The 19,262-nt window shown below is 35.2% G+C and overlaps 1 protein-coding gene across 2 annotated transcripts in view; it reads left to right on the forward strand.

The window, feature by feature from the left end:
* LOC111057361 (pro-resilin) overlaps positions 1-19,262 on the forward strand; it is an 89,376-nt gene that overhangs the window by 58,566 nt on the left and 11,548 nt on the right. For both annotated transcript variants that reach the window (XM_039425162.1, XM_039425161.1), the window contains exon 2: positions 17,049-17,342. In XM_039425162.1, the coding sequence (XP_039281096.1) occupies positions 17,049-17,342 (294 nt within the window). The remainder of the gene's footprint in view (positions 1-17,048; positions 17,343-19,262) is intronic.

Genomic DNA, 19,262 nt, shown 5'->3' on the forward strand with positions numbered 1-19,262 from the left:
TTAAGAGCAGTGAACTCTATACTAATGGTCGAATGTATAGTGGAGCGGTGAAAATAGGGTAGAAGGGAGAAAGAAGCGGAGACATTTAGATTCATGCTTGAATCCTCAGATAGTATTGTAATAAATACACTCATGAATTCGTTAATTATTACACTTTATTCGACTCTTTCGTAAAAGCTAGCATATGCGTTCATGAATCCTCTCCAAGTTCATAGTTCATGAACTTTTAAACACCCTCAGCTAACTTCTCCGCTACCACCAAGCTCCCCCGATCCACTTTGTTTTGACCCTAACAAAGAAGGAAAAGTGACATGAGGATGGGGACGGATGAGAAGTAGGAAGAAGAGAGAAGGTAGGTCTACATATTGAGAAAGGTGATGCTGCATGGTGCAAAAGGAGAATAGAAGGATCTGATGAACTTTAAGATTCAAGTGTTTTAACAAGTATAATCAATTCAGTTACTACACCTAACAAGTACTGAACCCTTTAAAGTAGCGCGATTCTATGAAGCTGCTAGCGTTAGTTAATTATCACCTACAGCAAAACGTGTGAAAATGAGCTCTGAGATGAACATAGACTATTATTTATTGTAGAATATTATAACGATATAGACACAATATTATGCTAAAATGTTGTTGGTGTTGTTTTAATGATGTGTTGGTGTATTGTGTAGGTAAGACATGTACATTGGCTGACACCAGACATGGTTAGTGCATTATTATTTCAAAATTAATTAAAACCGAAAACCTGTAGGCTAGTAGAACAAGAAGAAGGTGTAAAGTAGTGTCATTTCGAGACGTGTTATCAACTAAGGAACGATTACTGGAACGGTTGCTACTTACTTTAAACTGTCAGTATTCCTTATAGATAACATCAAAGCTCCCCAGTTGAACAATGCTGTTAATTTGACGTGCAGAGGCTACTAGCTGTTGTCTAATGTGCTAAAATGTCTGTTATGAAATAATTAAGTGTGCTTTTGGAAAGCAGTTTCTGCAAGTTCACTCTTTCGAACGCTGCTGCTAATGTAACAAGTGAATGTTAAACGAGGATAGAAGGATACTAGATAGAAGAAAAACCGAATTTAGACCGAATTTAGCCAATTGTGACACTAATAATTCACAAGATCGTAAAATCGCACAGCTCTACCCTCTACGTCACAACGCACTCGGCCTCTCATAATTCATGATCTTTCTTGTTTATCATTTTGTTCTACATATGCTAAAAATTTTTGAAATATTTGAAATTCTCCAAGTTTTATTCGAACTGTATTAAGATTGTGTTCTATGTTTTTTTTGAAGACGGATCTCACATGTTTCAAATGCTCCTTAAATTGCAGAGAATCAATGATGTCCGTCCATATACAGTGTAGTCCAGGCGCTGGCTTACATTGAGCATACATGAGAGAGGCAGAGAATTTGACTTCGGATTATTGTTAGGGGGTCTTTAGTGTATATGAAACTCGATGTCGTCACGTCCCAGGGTGGTCGACAGCTTGGGGGGGAGGGGGGTAAGTTGTAAAAAACGCGCGCTTATAAAATCGCCTGTCCTGCAGTTACTATTCATAGTACAGCTTTTAATTTTTTCTCAAAATTATGTACACATAACTGGCTTTCAATGTGGTCCTGTACATTTTTGCGATAAACCGCATAGTTTTTCCGTAAAAAAATAAAATATCTCGAAAAATGTATTTTTTTATTATGGACTTTTTGTTATTTCTCGAATATCCAAGTCATTAGCCGACTTAGAGGAAAATGCTCCAATAAACGTTGTAGGCCGTTTCTTCCTGAATCCAATGATATATATAGTTTGGGGGTTACGATCATAGATGCGGCGGTGGGAGGGGGATAAGTAGCACTGTTACGCTGCGGCGCGGTCCTCCCTCATGATTAATGCGCGTAATGGCCTGTCTATCGCATCGCTCCTACTAGTCTATGCATTCAAATTATGTATTTCAGGAACGCTATCTTATGTATTTTCGGTCGCTGAACACGATTTTTCAACTCTCAAGCCTCAATAATTGATAATTCTCATCATAATATACAAATTATGGTCAAAATTACAAACTTCATCTCAGTCTGCAAGGAAACTAAGAAATGACTGTTTGAAATAAACGAAACTTGGGTTTCAAGAAATATATTACGATTGAATAATGATAATATTTATATGTGTTCATGTTTTATTTCAAATTAGTTTATTGTCATGTGCAGCAGGCTAAATTATTAATTACACACTGGCCACGCTTACTTGATATAGTGGTCAGTTAATTTCCATGAAATGTTTGTGGAATTTCTTAGTTCTTCATGGTGGAAATGGAATTCATCATTCATTCATTATCATAATGATTATGTTTAGAATGAAAATGTTAATCTTTCGTGAATCTTCAGTTTGTCGTGAACTTTTGAGAAATATAATATTTTGAGGAACAGTATTTTTATAATGATATTTCACCAACTTTTGATTGATTCATCCATTATGGTATTCCCGTTCAGACTGTTTTGAAATGGTAACAAGTTATTCAGTATCAAAATTTGTGGATTCGAATAGTTTTGGGCCATGCCTGTTATTCTTCCCCAAACATATTTATATGATTTTATCCACAAATGAATGAATGAATGTATGTATTCCTGCACTTAGCTAACGTATGGATTATTCCTTTATAGATTCTTGTATGTCACATTAATAAATCTCTGCCACAGATTTAGAAATCAAGTCTCGATGGTTTGGAGAGCATATTATTGGAGTGATTCTTTTACTCTGCTGCTTCTAATATGTTCACTACCGTACCTTTGTTTGATTTTAGACCATAGACATGAAAAGCTATGTCCACCTGTATCACTCCATCTTTATTGAGAATTTTCATAACTCTTCTCATCACAAAGTTTCCATAATCTTGCAGCGTATTGAAGTTTTGAAAAGTGAAGTAGGAGTTGAATTCAGGAGAGCCATGTCATCATTATGCGAATTTGTCAACGATATTTAGGGATTTAGTCAAATCCACAACTAGTTTCACTTACAATTTCATGGGCCAAGTGAGATTAAGAGTTTTTTTTCAAATATCCATCAGATGTTGACAGAGATTGTGGTTATTGTAGAAATGCATGCTGCACTAAAACTTCAATGCTGAATTATCTTTAAACAGCTACCTAGTAAAAATACAGAGATCAGATCTTTTTGTTCTAGAATTAACTAAGACTAGGATTTTTGTTTGATTGCATCGTGGAGAATGAAAGAACTCTGTTTCTTTTTATAGGTGAGAATACACTTTTACAATTTGCCACAACTATGTTCAGATAAAATCGTTGGAGACCGAATAACTATTTCTTTCTATACGTTCAAAAGAGAATCACACACTTCTTCACTTGCTTCCAGACCATTGATAACATTATGCAGATTCTGTTGTCCATCAGAGTCTTGAAGAAAAATGTTATGTTCTTTTGAGAAGGTTATGCTTCTGAAAATCATTCTCATCTCTCATTATTCTTGTTTTACTTCATTCGATGACTTTCTTCACAATCTCCAGTGATATCCATAAAGATGTCAACATACTTGAACAGAATATCTTTGATGGAAGATTTATATAGTAGCAGCCATTTTAGGAAAGCCTTTGAAGAACTAGCTATTCCATTCACTCAGTTTTGGATGATCGAATGAGGGTTTGCTCCAAAGCATGATCGGTTGTCACATTTATTAAATTTTCAAGGTTTCATTTGACAGAGTGTCAATGTATTGACTGTATAGAGTTAATGTTTCCTTATTGGAAATTATCTTCTACTTCTATGGGTATTTTTTTGAATTTTTTAGATATAACACAGACTCCATAACATAGTTTGTGTGATTGAATGAAAAAAGTATGGGATCTTTTCTCGTACAGTTTCTATGTGCAATACCAGAGTCCTTCCTTATGAGCATGAATACAATTTAAGATAATTTAAACTATGTTACAATAATCAGTCATAAATTTCAAGTAGTCATTGATTTTGCATTGTGATTCTAAAAAAAATCCACAAATAGCTCCTGACTTCTTTCAAATATACTTTGACAATCTCTCATATTTGAACCGTTCATGAGTCCTTGTAGTTGTTTCATTGAATTGATTGCTTGCTCTCACACCTTAATATACTGATCTCCCCTCAATAGATTTCCAACAGTATTCTCTCCAAATATATCAAATTCAACAAAGATATCTCCCATTCCACTTTCATTCAAGTACCACCCCAAGACAATCAGTCAAACTCAGCCAGATGAAAAGTATCTATTCATAGATATAAGTTACAGAAATCAGATGATAAAGCTGCGTTTACACCAAAGTTATTAACAAAATGTTAATAACTCAATCTTATAGATTCTATTAGATTGAACGGAACTTGGCAAACACATAGACTATGTCCATCATGTGTATGATAAGTTATGTTCAATCTAATAGAATCTATAAAAATTAAGTTATATTAACATCTCGTTAATAACTTTGGTGTAAACGCAGCTTTAGAGTTGTATTTCCTTTGTAATCAAATATTTAGTCATATCACATGGGAGTAATTGGCATTATTTGTGCTTCAACTGTAAATTTATATTAAGAAAATATTTTACTCCTGTTATACGGTGCTCTATATGGGGTAGCCTATATTATTTGTTTAACTTACTCCATTACTTGACTTTCGCAATTCCAAAGTGATCATTGAACTAAATCGAATAATTATTCTCTCTTAATGGAATGTCAGTTTTTTATCGACTGAAAAACACAATAGGATTCCTAACAAGATGGTTTATCATTACAATGTAATCATAAATAATGATAATGAGATGAAGTTTGTAATTTTGACCATAATTGTATATTATGATGAGAATTATCAATTATTGAGGCTTGAGAGTTGAAAAATCGTGTTCAGTGACCGAAAATACATAAGATAGCGTTCCTGAAATACATAATTTGAATGCATAGACTAGTAGGAGCGATGCGATAGACAGGCCATTACGCGCATTAATCATGAGGGAGGACCGCGCCGCAGCGTAACAGTGCTACTTATCCCCCTCCCACCGCCGCATCTATGATCGTAACCCCCATACTATATATATCATTGGATTCAGGAAGAAACGGCCTAAAACGTTTATTGGAAGCATTTTCCTCTAAGTCGGCTAATGACTTGAATATTCGAGAAATAACAAAAAGTCCATAATAAAAAAATACATTTTTCGAGATATTTTATTTTTTTACGGAAAAACTATGCGGTTTATCGCAAAAATGTACAGGACCACATTGAAAGCCAGTCATGTGTACATAATTTTGAGAAAAAATTAAAAGCTGTACTATGAATAGTAACTGCAGGACAGGCGATTTTATAAGCGCGCGTTTTTTACAACTTACCCCCCTCCCCCCAAGCTGTCGACCACCCTGGGACGTGACGACATCGAGTTTCATATACACTAAAGACCCCCTAACAATAATCCGAAGTCAAATTCTCTGCCTCTCTCATGTATGCTCAATGTAAGCCAGCGCCTGGACTAAGAAGAGAGAAGGTAGGTCTACATATTGAGAAAGGTGATGCTGCATGGTGCAAAAGGAGAATAGAAGGATCTGATGAACTTTAAGATTCAAGTGTTTTAACAAGTATAATCAATTCAGTTACTACACCTAACAAGTACTGAACCCTTTAAAGTAGCGCGATTCTATGAAGCTGCTAGCGTTAGTTAACTATCACCTACAGCAAAACGTGTGAAAATGAGCTCTGAGATGAACATAGACTATTATTTATTGTAGAATATTATAACGATATAGACACAATATTATGCTAAAATGTTGTTGGTGTTGTTTTAATGATGTGTTGGTGTATTGTGTAGGTAAGACATGTACATTGGCTGACACCAGACATGGTTAGTGCATTATTATTTCAAAATTAATTAAAACCGAAAACCTGTAGGCTAGTAGAACAAGAAGAAGGTGTAAAGTAGTGTCATTTCTAGACGTGTTATCAACTAAGGAACGATTACTGGAACGGTTACTACTTACTTTAAACTGTCAGTATTCTTTATAGATAACATCAAAGCTCCCCAGTTAACCAATGCTGTTAATTTGAAGTGCAGAGGCTACTAGTTGTTGGCGAATGTGCTAAAATGTCTGTTATGAAATAATTAAGTGTGCTTTTGGAAAGCAGTTTTTGCAAGTTCACTCTTTCGAACGCTGCTGCTAATGTAACAAGTGAATGTAAGACGAGGATAGAAGGATACTAGATAGGAGAAAAACCGAATTTAGCCAATTGTGACACTAATAATTCACAAGATCGTAAAATCGCACAGCTCTACCCTCTACGTCACAACGCACTCGGCCTCTCATAATTCATGATCTTTCTTGTTTATCATTTTGTTCTACATATGCTAAAAATTTTTGAAATATTTGAAATTCTCCAAGTTTTTTCCACACTCATGAAATCATAGACAATGGGAATCGACATAACAAAAAACTAAACAAGTGAAAGTGAGGTTGGTGTACAGAAAAAGCTAAGTTCAATCAACACAAAAACACGTTCACTAAAATCCCCAAAACTTGCCAAAATCATCATTTTACCATAGTCTACTCAAAAACTTCGCAATTATATTTGATAATATTTGTGTTCAGTTGATGTTTAGTTTAACACTGGTCAATGACTAATAATCGTTTCTGCAATCCACCATAATCTTTCGACTTGCAGTCTTATCTTAGTGCACCTTCACACCGATTATTGGAAGGCATGTTGGTCCTTTTCTAATCATGTATTTGATTTGTACATTGTAAAATATAAATGAATAAATGAACTATTACAATCTTACTACTCTCTCAGTCTCATACTCATTCACTCTTTCTCAATCTCTCTCACTCACTCACTCTTTCTCCTTTTTGCTTCAGCTCTCATTATATTTTAATAAACATTCATCTACGTATAACTATTTCTATTCATCATTACAATGGAGGATGTGATATTGATGAGTTTTTCACAGTACTGAACTGATAGGGTGAGAGGAGAGATGCTAATTAATTGCAACGCTCGTTACTCATTCTCTCGTCTCTCACTCACTCTGTCTCTTCTTTATTTTTCCTCTTTCTCTCGTCTCTCACTCACTCTATCTCTTCTTTATTCTTCTTCCTCTCATATCTCGCTCACTTTATCTCTTCTTCATTCTTCTTCTTCCTCCTTTTCATTCTTCTCCTTATCATTCTTGGCTTACCATCCTCTTTTTCCTTTTAGCATAGTACTCTGGTAGATGGGTCATTGTTTCCATCTTCCCCTTCTGCTATCCTCTCTTCATCTTCCTCTTCTTCCTCTTCTTCTAACAGATTCCATCCTTGACTTCTAGCCGCAATTACTGTCATCCACGACAAGGTTAGCTACTGTAGCTACTGTAAACGTTTCACTGAACAAGTATCCATCTACTTTCATTTTCCATTCTGTTTTCCTCCTCTTTTTTCTTTAGATTCATCTCCACTAGTTTTTTTCTTCTCCTCAGTTGGATTGGAGAGTGGACACTACTGACTAATAAAACTCCCTCTTACATACAGACCTATAGGGGGTTTCCTTTTATCTTATTGTACTATTTAACTCTAATTTTTGCATGTAACATTCTGGAAAATAAATTGATTTGATTTGGAAGAACACCTTAAATTAACCTAATGAGATTATATATGATGATCATCCTTCAATAGTGTACAATCAACATTAACATTTCAGTGAACAATTAACAAAATTTTTGTAGAATTCAGAGGGAATTGACACCGTTTTGTGTTTCATAAATAATTATTAATGATGTTATTTTATTCTTCTATGTTGAGGTTCATTCATTATCTTACTGTTATCAGCTATAACATATTGTTGATAAATACTGTACTAGAACAAAAAGTGATAGAATCTTTTTGACAGGTTTTTAAGTACTGTATGCTCAAACTATAAAATTACAGATTCCACTCCCGTACAGTATGTAAAAATCATTTCAAGAATGTAGACTACCTATTATAACCAACCACAGAGTTAACCCAATTACAGTATACAAATATAGCTTCAATGTTCGATCATAAATATGAAAAGAGTAGTTCCTAAATCGTTAAAAAGAAGAGGAGAGATGAACAAAAAGGGAGGAGAAGAGTGGGGAGAAGAGGACTGACCACCACTAAAGTTGGCTGATTAGATTAGAGTTATTTATTTATGTATGTTACAATATTTACTGGCTTATACACTAATTTACATTAAATGACGGTAATGCTAATTTTTTTCAACGAATTTTACAAAGTATAAAAAAATTAATCAATGAGAATAAAGGTTGAATGGAAATAGAATAACGATATATTATATTGTGATGTAACTTCATAAATCGGCAGTTTTTCAACAAATAATTGTCGATTCTCTGAAAAAGATATAAAATAATATCCTTCCCATCAACACACAACCGGGAGAGAGAATCAGAAGCTAGGAAGAGAGGAGAGACCGAAAAATTACGTGTCTTACATCTTCAATCCAATAAATAATTTTCAAACTGATAATGTTGTTAGAATACAAGCAACGTGTATGCAAAGTGTATATGAGATAAGATCTAGCGAATTTTCGTATTGCCTCGTCCGTGACCCCCAATAACCTCTGATAAATGAACAAATAGGAAGCAAAGCCGCAATAAAACTTGAATTATTGCCTTGATAAATTAAATGAAAATATAAATTGTTGCCCACAAATAGAAAAAAATAATGAGGTGGATGATTTTGGAGGTGAATTGGACAAAAATTTATTGAGTTTTATAGCAAAAACAAACAATAATTATAATGTACAGAACTTCTGTGTTTTTGCACATGAACTATGGACATTTTTTATGAATGAACGCTTGTCTTCATAACTTTGTAAGATATCTTCATTGTAGGTTCTATTACGGAGAAGTACGAAGTCCTTAGAATTGATTGTAGGATGAATGTTGTGATAATATTAACTCTTGCTCTTGAGAGTTGGATTTTTCAATGATGAAGAACCAATATTATTGTCTCTAACTGAATTGCTGGCTCTCTGATCCCATTTCTTATGGAGAAAATGTTCATACTCAAGACATTGAAATAAGCTGAAGACAGTCATCATTTCTTATGAATAATATCAATAGATGTATTATAATTATAATAGAAGAGTCACCAATCGATGCTAACAGTTAAAAGTGTCTAAAAGACTAACATCAATATGGGCACATTAAAATAAGCCAATGAGAAAGAACGGGCTGTTCATATAGAAGGTGCGTTTATAGGATAGTGGAATGACTTCACTCATGCAAACAATGCTGTCAATTTCAAATGGACTCCACTATAGGCACATTAAAATAAGTCGATGAAAATAAACGCAGGTTTTATGCGTTGATAGACATTTCACTCATCCTATCGTTAATTGAGTTGTCGTGACCAAGGCATTGAATATTGTAGACAATATATTGTCAATTACTGTCAACGAGCTCCTACATTATCATTTTGGAACTTGTTGAATGACTTCTATCCTCATTGGATGGGATAAAAATCAACATACTCTTATATTTAACACAGCTACACTTATATTTCTATCTTGGAACTGTTACTGACTTATGCACATTGAAATGGGATAATTATTGCATCCATTCTAATCATCTCTTGGCAAGGGAAGAATCGATTCCATATCACTATGCAAAGTAACTGTTAGTTTATATAGTTATTTGAGGATTACCATAATCATACATTAATACAAGGCTCAGTCCTGTGATTTAATGAGAATATGTACAGTCAGTCAGCTTTATAACTAACAAGACGCCAATGTCTGGATATCTTAATATAAAACATGTTCATTATTGAGTTATCCAGTTTTAACATTATTTACTCTTATGTGAAATTAATGCATTTGTTGACAAGACAAGGCTGTAGAATGCTTATGGGATTCGCATTACTCCTACAAATATGGAAATTATGAAAAATGTAATATAATTTATTTGTGATATTCATCACCATAGATGAAAATTATCATACATGATCATCAACAGAATAGAGTGAGATACTTCATTTATCGATACGACATTCAAAAAAAAAAAATAAAAAAAGATTAATTCATACAGAAAAGCGAAGGGAAACCTTGGAATAATTTGAACAAACGCAGATTTGGAACGACACAATAATGGTATACTAGCTTTGGATAATTATTACGATTTACTCTGGTATTTTATAATTAGTTTTTGAAATTTTTACTTTCCTTGCCCTACTACCATAGGTAAGGAAAGTATTGCTTTCCAAAAAAAATTAAGGTACCCCAATTTCAAGTTTTCTATACGTTTCAAGGTCCCCTGAGTCCAAAAACATGATTTTTGGGTATTGGTCTGTGTGTGTGTATGTGTGTATGTCTGTGAAAACGATAACTCCATTCCTAATTAACCGATCGACTTGAAATTTTAAACTTGAGGTCCCTATACCATGAGGACCCGACAATAAGAAATTCAATAAAATTCAATTCAAGATGGCGGAAAAAATGGCGGATAATTACTAAAAAACCATGTTTTTCACGTTTTTCTCGAAAATAGCTCTAACGATTTTCTTCAAATTTATATCATGGATAGCTATTTATAAGCCCTATCAACTGGCATAAGTTTCATTTCTAGGAAAATTTCAGGAGCTCCGTAATATTCTTGAGAAAAATGGCGGATAATGACTAAAAATCCATGTTTTTCACCGTTTTCTCGAAAACTGCTCTAACGATTTACTTCAAATTCATACCATGGATAGATATTCATAAGCACTATCAACTGGCATGAGTCTCATTTCTGGGAAAATTCCATGAGCTCCGTAATATTCTTGAGAAAAATGGCGGATAATGACCAAAAACCAGGTTTTTCACGGTTTTCTCGAAAACGGCTCTAATGATTTTCTTCAAATTCAAGCCATGGGTAGCTATTCATAAGTCCTATCAAATGACATGAGTTTTTTCCTTGGAAAATTGCAGGAGCTCCGTAATATTCTTGAGAAAAATGGCGGATAATTACTAAAAAACCATGTTTTTCACGATTTTTTCAAAATAACTTGACCGATTTTTTTCAAATTCATACTCTGTATAGTTATTTATCAGCTCTATTAACTGGCATGAGTCTCCTTTCTGGGAAACTAATGGGGGGTCCACCCCATCCTTGAGAAATGGACTTTGTAACCTCCTTCTCGTGCATGAGGTAGGTAGGTAGAGCAGTTCATAAAAATAACACAGATATTTCATCTGTAGAACAGCTGTTTTGACGACTTTAAAAAAATGACGACTAAAAAAATCATTGAATTTCACAATTTACACAAAGGAAAAAGTACTCTGAAAACAATTATACATATATACAAAAGTCTGATCGTAGTTTCGAATATGAGCAAGGAAAGTTGTGTGAGTGTACCACACCAGATTTTTCCACTATGGGCCCTGGGCAGTACTTTTGCTTCCAACTTGGTCACATTTTCCTTTTGTTTTTTCTCATCCACAATAGTATTATCGTCATCATAAATATCTTACACTTCAACTTCTCACCCTCCTGGATCTTTTCAATCCTGTCCTCATCATCATCATCATCATCATGTCCTCATCCTCATCATCTCCCTATTCCTCTTTATTTACCTCCTCATATTCAAATTCTCTCTTTCACCAGTTCCTCCTTCTCCAATCACAGCTCATACTTTTCAACATTTTTCCCCCTTCATTTTTACAATCTGCTTCTCCCCCTATTGCTTCTTCTCCTTATATAATATCCTGAGTCTTCTCCTTCCACTTCTTCCCTTCTTCTTCTTATTTTTCTTTTACACCACCTCCTCCTTGCTCTTGTTCTTCTACTTCTATTTATTCTACGTTTTCTCCTTCCACTTCTTCCCTTCTTTTTCTTTTTTGACTCACCCTCCTTCTTCTTTTTTATTTTTCACCTCCTCCTCCTCCTCCTCCTCCTTCTCCCTCTTATTCTTCGTCTTCTACTTCTTCTCATTATTTTCCTTCAACCCTTATTCTCCTTCTTCTTCTTCTTCTTCTTCTACTTCTTCTTCTCTTCCTTCTCTTTGCTCTTGTTCCTTTTCTTCTCCTTCGTTTACTAGATTGAATGCTATCTTCTCGATCTTCTCCTCGTTTCGGTCGATGTGTTCTTGTTATTGCTGTAACACTCACTGTACACTGTACTTGTTCTGCTGTACTTGAAAATGTTTTATTAATTTCTGCCAGTGTGGAAGGACACCGCACATAAATCATATCGCCAAATAGGTGTGAACACATCACCTCCTGTACAGGACGCCAGTAATTGAAATATTCTCTCGTCTGTGTTCCTTCTCTATCTTCTCACCCCATCAACTAACCTCCTAACAGCCTCATCAATAATAATACTCGCAATGCTAATTTCTTTTTCCTACAGTTACGTTGAAAAGTGGCCATTGCTGCACTGATTACAGAACGCAAAGAATCACTTTTCCGCTCTAGTGCGGGAAAAATTTTTCTGCACTCCAGATTTGCAACATGGCAACACAAAATACTTAGTAGGTTATATGGAGCAACAGTGCAGCAAAATCAAAATGAAGTTGGCAACAGTGACTGGGCTGCTATAGTAAGCAGAGGTGCAACGAAGCACAACGCGCTAATTATTAATTATATATTATAACCAAGGACAACATTTTTATTCAATTTGACAATAAATTAAGGTTTTTATCAATAATAAAATTACACAGAAAAACATTTGATGCATTTCAGGCAATTTTACCCATAATTACCCACTTTTCATATTCAATGGTAACTGTAGGGAAAACTTAATGTGAAATACGTGCGCAAAGTTCCTCTGCTGCACTCAAGAAGCCATTCCGCCCTCGCCTACGGCTCGGGCGTAAACGTTTCTTTCGGTGCAGCAAACTGTCACTTTGCGCACTAGTTGCACAAATAACTAATTTGATCGTTTGACCAGTCTGTTGTTAGTGATATCTCGTTTCGTTTATTTCGATCCTCGTTGTACATATATGATTTGAATATTCCGAAAATAATACTAGTTCAATCATGGCTAATTTGAATATTCCACTTGGGTGCTTCATAACATAAGAAAAACTTGTATCAATTTTGATTCTTTACTACTCTGAATTAATGACCAAGCACCAGAAGAAATTGATAAAATATCTGAGTCATATTTCATTGTCATAACCTTGTTTCTCTGTTTTAGAGGGTTTCCCTTGATTATTTCTCTCCAATAAAGCAAACAAATCTTATATTTCTTCTTCCTTTTTTCCTTATTCGTTCACCTGGTGTATCGTTTCCATCTTTTTTCGCACAGTTTTAATGTCACAGCCTACTTGAATATTGATTCATCTCTAATCAGTTCTATGTTTTCTTCTTTTCCACTTCTTCTTTTTCGTTTTCTTCTTCTTATCTTCTCATTATAGTTCTCCTCCATCTCATTACATCGTCTTTTTCTCCTTCCTCATCTTTCTCTTCTTTTACTTCTTCTTTTTCGTTTCCTTCTTCCAATCCCGTCGTTTGAATCAGAGTAAGCCGGAGTCTTCAGCCTTCTTATCTGAAGGATATGAAGGTTTGGATATTCATCCAATCTCAATTCCAATAGATTCATTATAATGAGTTCCTCTGTGTCTTGACGGTTCCATACTACAGAGCATAGCAGCAGAAGCTTGTGAAGCTAGATTGTCTTCGATATTGAAATTTCCGATAAGCACCTTTATTAATAATTACTATACAATAATATATTTGTCACGTTTCTATCATGGTGGTGGATATCTCACGCTATCTAAACAAGGTTGCCTCTAGTGCAGAATAAGTTTGATCAGGTCCCAGAGTGTCAAGTACGACTTGAAAAAAGTTTCAAATTAATTTAGTGCAATCATTTCTTGAAACCTTGAATTTATCTCTTGAACAGAGAATGTGAATGATCTCTCAGTACTTTGAACTGATAACCGAACTATGAAAAATTCAACTTGCTACTTACACCACTTAGGGCCATATGCACCATTTACGTGACGGAACCACGTTTATAGATGAACCTGTTACTTGCAGATTTGGCTGCATTTATCATTATGTGCTCTAATCGGGTTTTGAAGGAACAGCTGACATTTCTTCGTTTAAACCGAGCATCTGCATACGGGCCTGAGTCTCGATCGTCGTTCAGCATGATGACATACAAAATTGTTGTTTTTCCATTTCAATGATAAGTAGTGGCATCAATCGGAACTGACAGCTAAACCGCGACCTACTGTTTTCGTGTATAGTTCCCAGGTATTGAATAGAGATCAAACCTTTAGTAGAAAAGTGCAGTACAAATTGAGTTTAACATTGGGTCAACCGTAACTTGATTAAGAAGAACTTTCTATGGTGCATTGGCTGAGTTCGTTAAACGATAATAATAACTGATACTATTTACGGCTACTTTACTAACGACATCACAGTTCACCGCTACACGATAAATAAACTAAGAGAGAATAAGAGAAAGATAGAGAGAGTGAGAGGGTGAGTAAGAGAGAGCAGTTGATTATCGTGAGAGAGCAAGTGAAACGTGATCATGCAATAGCGCGTGATGGATGAATGTTCTCAGTGAACGAGTGAATGAACGGATGAATATTGTGAATATCCATCCACATTCTTTCTCTCCAGTTATATTTCTCTCTGTTTCGACCTTCACCTTTACGAAGAGATGCAACTCTATGTTTCTGTGTGCAGCAACAGCCAATGCAGTCGAAGCGTGATATCTCCGGCAATAGTTTCAACGATTTCAACACATGTTGAAAGTTATCTAGTGGCCTGGCATCGTGTGCATGTATTTCATGACAATCTTGTATATCTTCTGTGGTTAGTTGAGCTCGTTTCGCTCGCTTGGAGGAGCACTAAGTGTCGTGTATTAGCTTCTTATACAGTTGATGTGATCCCTTTACGATTTGTAGAGTAATGCACATGATTGACTGAAGTTTTTTGTTCGCTAGGGACTACCGGATCTAGTTCCTCGTTATCGCTTGAAAACATTGTAGTGACAATATTATCATTGACATAAATAGATTAAATTTGTTGTAATTTTGGTCATTTTAAAGTTGATAACAATATAATAGGACATCTAAATCTTTTTGTTTGAAGTGACTAAAATGTACTTGATAATTTGATATATTCCAGTAGTTGAGCCATTGGATGTTTTTGTATTTTGATAATACATTCACGAGAATCGGTTACGTAGATTCGACTACGGATAGAGTATGGAATGAAGAGATTAGGAACAGAATGAAAGTTCAATCGGATATAATGAAGTTCATTAAGGACAAGAAACTGGTGTGGTATGGGCACGCGAGAAGGGCTAGTGCAAGTAAGTGGATCGGAATTGTGACGGATTGGAGCCCATTGGGGTAGACGGAAGCGAGGGAGGCCAAGGCGATCTTGGCGAGACGAGGTGGACGACGCCATGGAGGCTAGAGATCTCACAGATGATGAGTGCAATGACCGACAAAGATGGAAAATCCGACTAAAAGAAGGAAGGGGGTGATTCACCGTAAAATCCATATATATATAAAGATTCGACTACATGTTTCTAAACATAGTTTCGTACCTTATATTATAATGATGAATAGGAGTAATTTGGCTGATTCAAGTAATTTGTAATTATCGTGATTCAACTGAATGGCTACTGTCAGAGAGAATGCATACACCACGCTTATACACAACTGTACTCCAACTGTAGTACACAATCATTACATTGTAATGTAACTAAAAGTAGTTATTTCACTTGAAATAACTACAATGTAGTACAACTAACTGTACTACATTACAGTGGTGTGTGCTTTCATTTGGTGCTAAGCATACATTTGATGTCATCCAAGGCTACAGACTTCATCGAAACAGGATTGATAGTTCAAAATGAAAAACGATTGGATAAGATTTTGCCAATTTTCTAATTTTATGTCTGCTGAATTCTGGATGTATTTTGAAAAAAAAACTCCTTTATTGACCGAGGTCTAAAGGTGCGTACAGATATACGACATGAGCAATTCACTTTTAATCAGCTGACTAAATCAGTATTTTTACAGAAACGGTAAGATACAGATATAAAAAGCTTGGAATCAGCTGATTAAAAGTGAATTGCTCATGTTCGCGGCGCGTATATCTGTACGCACCTTTAGATTCAAGTCGACGGTTTGGCATTTCTCTTAATGTTTAAATGTTTAAATGTTTGAATGTTTAAATGTTTATATGTTGCACATTTACGGCGAAACGCGGTAATAGATTTTCATGAAATTTGACAGGTATGTTCCTTTTTTAATTGCGCGTCGACGTATATACAAGGTTTTTGGAAATTTTGCATTTCAAGGATTATATAAAAGGAAAAAGGAGCCTCCTTCATACGCCAATATTAGAGTAAAAATCAGACTATAGAATTATTTATCATAAATCAGCTTTCTAGTGGACTATAATACTACCCGTTCAAAAACATCGAACATCTTGAAAATGTATCTTTCCATCAACGTTAGTAGACAGTTGACTATTTATAAAACTACCCGTTCAAAATTATCGAACATCTTGAAAATGTATCTTTCCATCAACGTTGTAGACAGTTGCAGCCAGACCTGATAACAGCGCTCACACTTACATTCCGGGACGACACGTCACGGTACGATAGGACAGAAAGCTCTATATTTATTTAGAATTTTTCTGGACATACGCCAATATTAGAGTAAAAATCAGACTATTGAATTATTCATCATAAATCAGCTGACAAGTGATTACACAGATGTGTGGAGAAGCCACTCTATTACCGTATTTCCATAAGGTCTATAGTTTCAATCAGGTACTTGTGGATGAGAATACTGTGTGAGGTCTGCTGTTCACAGAACTACTAGTTATTAAAGACATTTTTTCTCATCGAAAGCAAATTATAGAATTGTTTAAAAGTATTTGGATATAAACTTCCACATTTTTCATTAAAAAAATTCAAATTTTAAACCAAACTCACCTTATTCGTTATTTGTCAATGGTTTTCTTAATGCAAGGTCCACTATTTTCCATGAACATTTTCCCAATTCAAACCCCGATTTCGCTAATTTTCCTTGTTTTTTTCGTGTGTTTCAGAGTATATTAGCCGCCTGTCTACTGGCCCTGTGCACCGCCGAGCCCCCAGTCAACAACCAGTACCTGCCCCCCACTAGCAACGGCTACAACTACCCCTCGCCAAATGTCCCCTTCCCCTCGCCACCAGCACCACAAACCCCTGGACCCTTCAGGCCTCCTCCACCCCCCGCACCTAGACCTCCTGCACCCCCAGCACCTCGTCCCACCTACGGAGTGCCCACTGGACCCCCAGCCCCACCCCGTCCCACTTACGGACCCCCTCAGACGCCCTTAGGTTCTAACAACAACATCGAGGTCAGTCAAATCTATTGAAAATTATTCTTTTAAATAAATCATACTACCTATGATTTATTATTATATAACTAAAACCATACAGAGATTCATGTTATGGAGTAATTAGCATTGGTTTGCCATGGTACATACCTAAGGTAACATGCGTAACTTGAGATGATAATGATAATGTCCTAGAGTCGATACCACTCAATATGATCGAAGTGAAACCGTGAAGTTATTGAAAAACTAATCTCATATGATTTGGATATATTATTCAATGAATAAATAGATAAAACTGGATAATTGAATTAAAATCTACTCCTGGTACTCTTTTTCATATTTTATTACTGCATGACTGTAATAGAATATAAAAATGTACCTGGATTTCATTTTTATTCCGATAAAAGTGGTATAATGAAAATTGAATGTCTAAAAAATGAAGTTTGGTTGATATTCATTAGATTTTATATCAGTTTATCAATAGAAAAAAAATATATATATCAGTTTATCAATAGATAACATATCGTTTCACATCTTCTGAGGAAGCACTCCTCGAAAATACCAACTACCTATGATTCATTATTTATAACTAATACTATACAAAGATTCACGTTGTGGAGTCAGTACCTAATTAACATTGGTTTGCTGTCCTTGTCTGTCATAATTAGTCATTATTAACAAGTATGATTGATGAATAAGAATTGAGAAATAAGGTACCTTAGGTAACTTGGGTAGCTTGAGGTGATAATGATAATGTTCTAGAGTCAATACCACTCAATATGGAATAATTCGAAGTGAAACAGATGAGGAATATTAAAAAGTAGCCTCACCATAAGATGCTCTAAAGAAATCCTAGTTGCTTGCCAATTTCTGTTGGAATATATTAAAGTTCAGCAACCCACTCTTCGCTGGTAGGGCACACCCACTATCAAACCGATCATTTTTCACGAGTTAATTATTTCAGGTCGTGTGACCTTAAACTGGTTGATACTGGTCCTTTCTCCAGCCGCTTCCAATAATATATAGAATGGAACCAGGAGATTCCTCAACTTCATTCTTCTCAGTGTGTGTGTGTGTGTGTGTATGTGTGTGTGTGTGTGTGTGTGCCTGACTGGGATCCTTGACCTTTTCTCTTCTTGTTCTTCTACTTCTTTATCTCCTTCTTTCTCTTTCATACTCCTTCTCCTCTTCTCTTCTCTTATTCCTGCAGAATAAGTTATGGATCGATCTATAGATAGGATGAGATCTGGTCTGCACGATTTCATGCGCATGCTCAATTGATCGGAATTCAAATTTGAATAGTGGTTGAAATAATCTCAATACAATAATAATCAATAATAATCATCAGCATCGTCATCAAATTTCGTGTCCAGTTTGCATGCAATCGTTACGAAGTCCGACTTAAAATGTATTTTTCTCTTCTTCATGATAATGGCTAATTTCAATATCAGTACCGTGTACCACATTATATTGATTGCGTGCCTCGCACGCTCATTAATGAGAATTAATTTTGCCAAGTTCATGTTTGTTGATTTTTTTTCAGTGTATTTTGAATCGTGACTACTTCATCACTTCATGTGTGTGTATATTGTTGGATAATCTTGTTCATCACAAGGTTAAGCTAGTACATGTTCGAGTAATTTGAGAATCATATCTTCGAAATCAAGTTTGACTTGGATTTATTTGACTAATGGAGAATCGTTAATTCTTATCGGTTTCTTTGTATACTTGAAGTATATTTTGTTCTCTCATTCCCTTATAGTATTAGATCAGTATTCATTCCAAGTGTCGTTTTCACAGAATTTCATATCAGGTCTCGTTCGTTATAAATGTAGTTTATTTCGAGTTTAAGCCACCAGCTGATTAAATTCAGTTCAAGCTTTGAAAGTGCAAACGGCTCTCAATCTTTAATCGCCAATTCCCTTGTAAGAAACAGAGCTC

The sequence above is a fragment of the Nilaparvata lugens genome, chromosome 3 (genome assembly GCF_014356525.2).
Source record: "Nilaparvata lugens isolate BPH chromosome 3, ASM1435652v1, whole genome shotgun sequence".
NCBI classification, from domain to species: domain Eukaryota; kingdom Metazoa; phylum Arthropoda; class Insecta; order Hemiptera; family Delphacidae; genus Nilaparvata; species Nilaparvata lugens.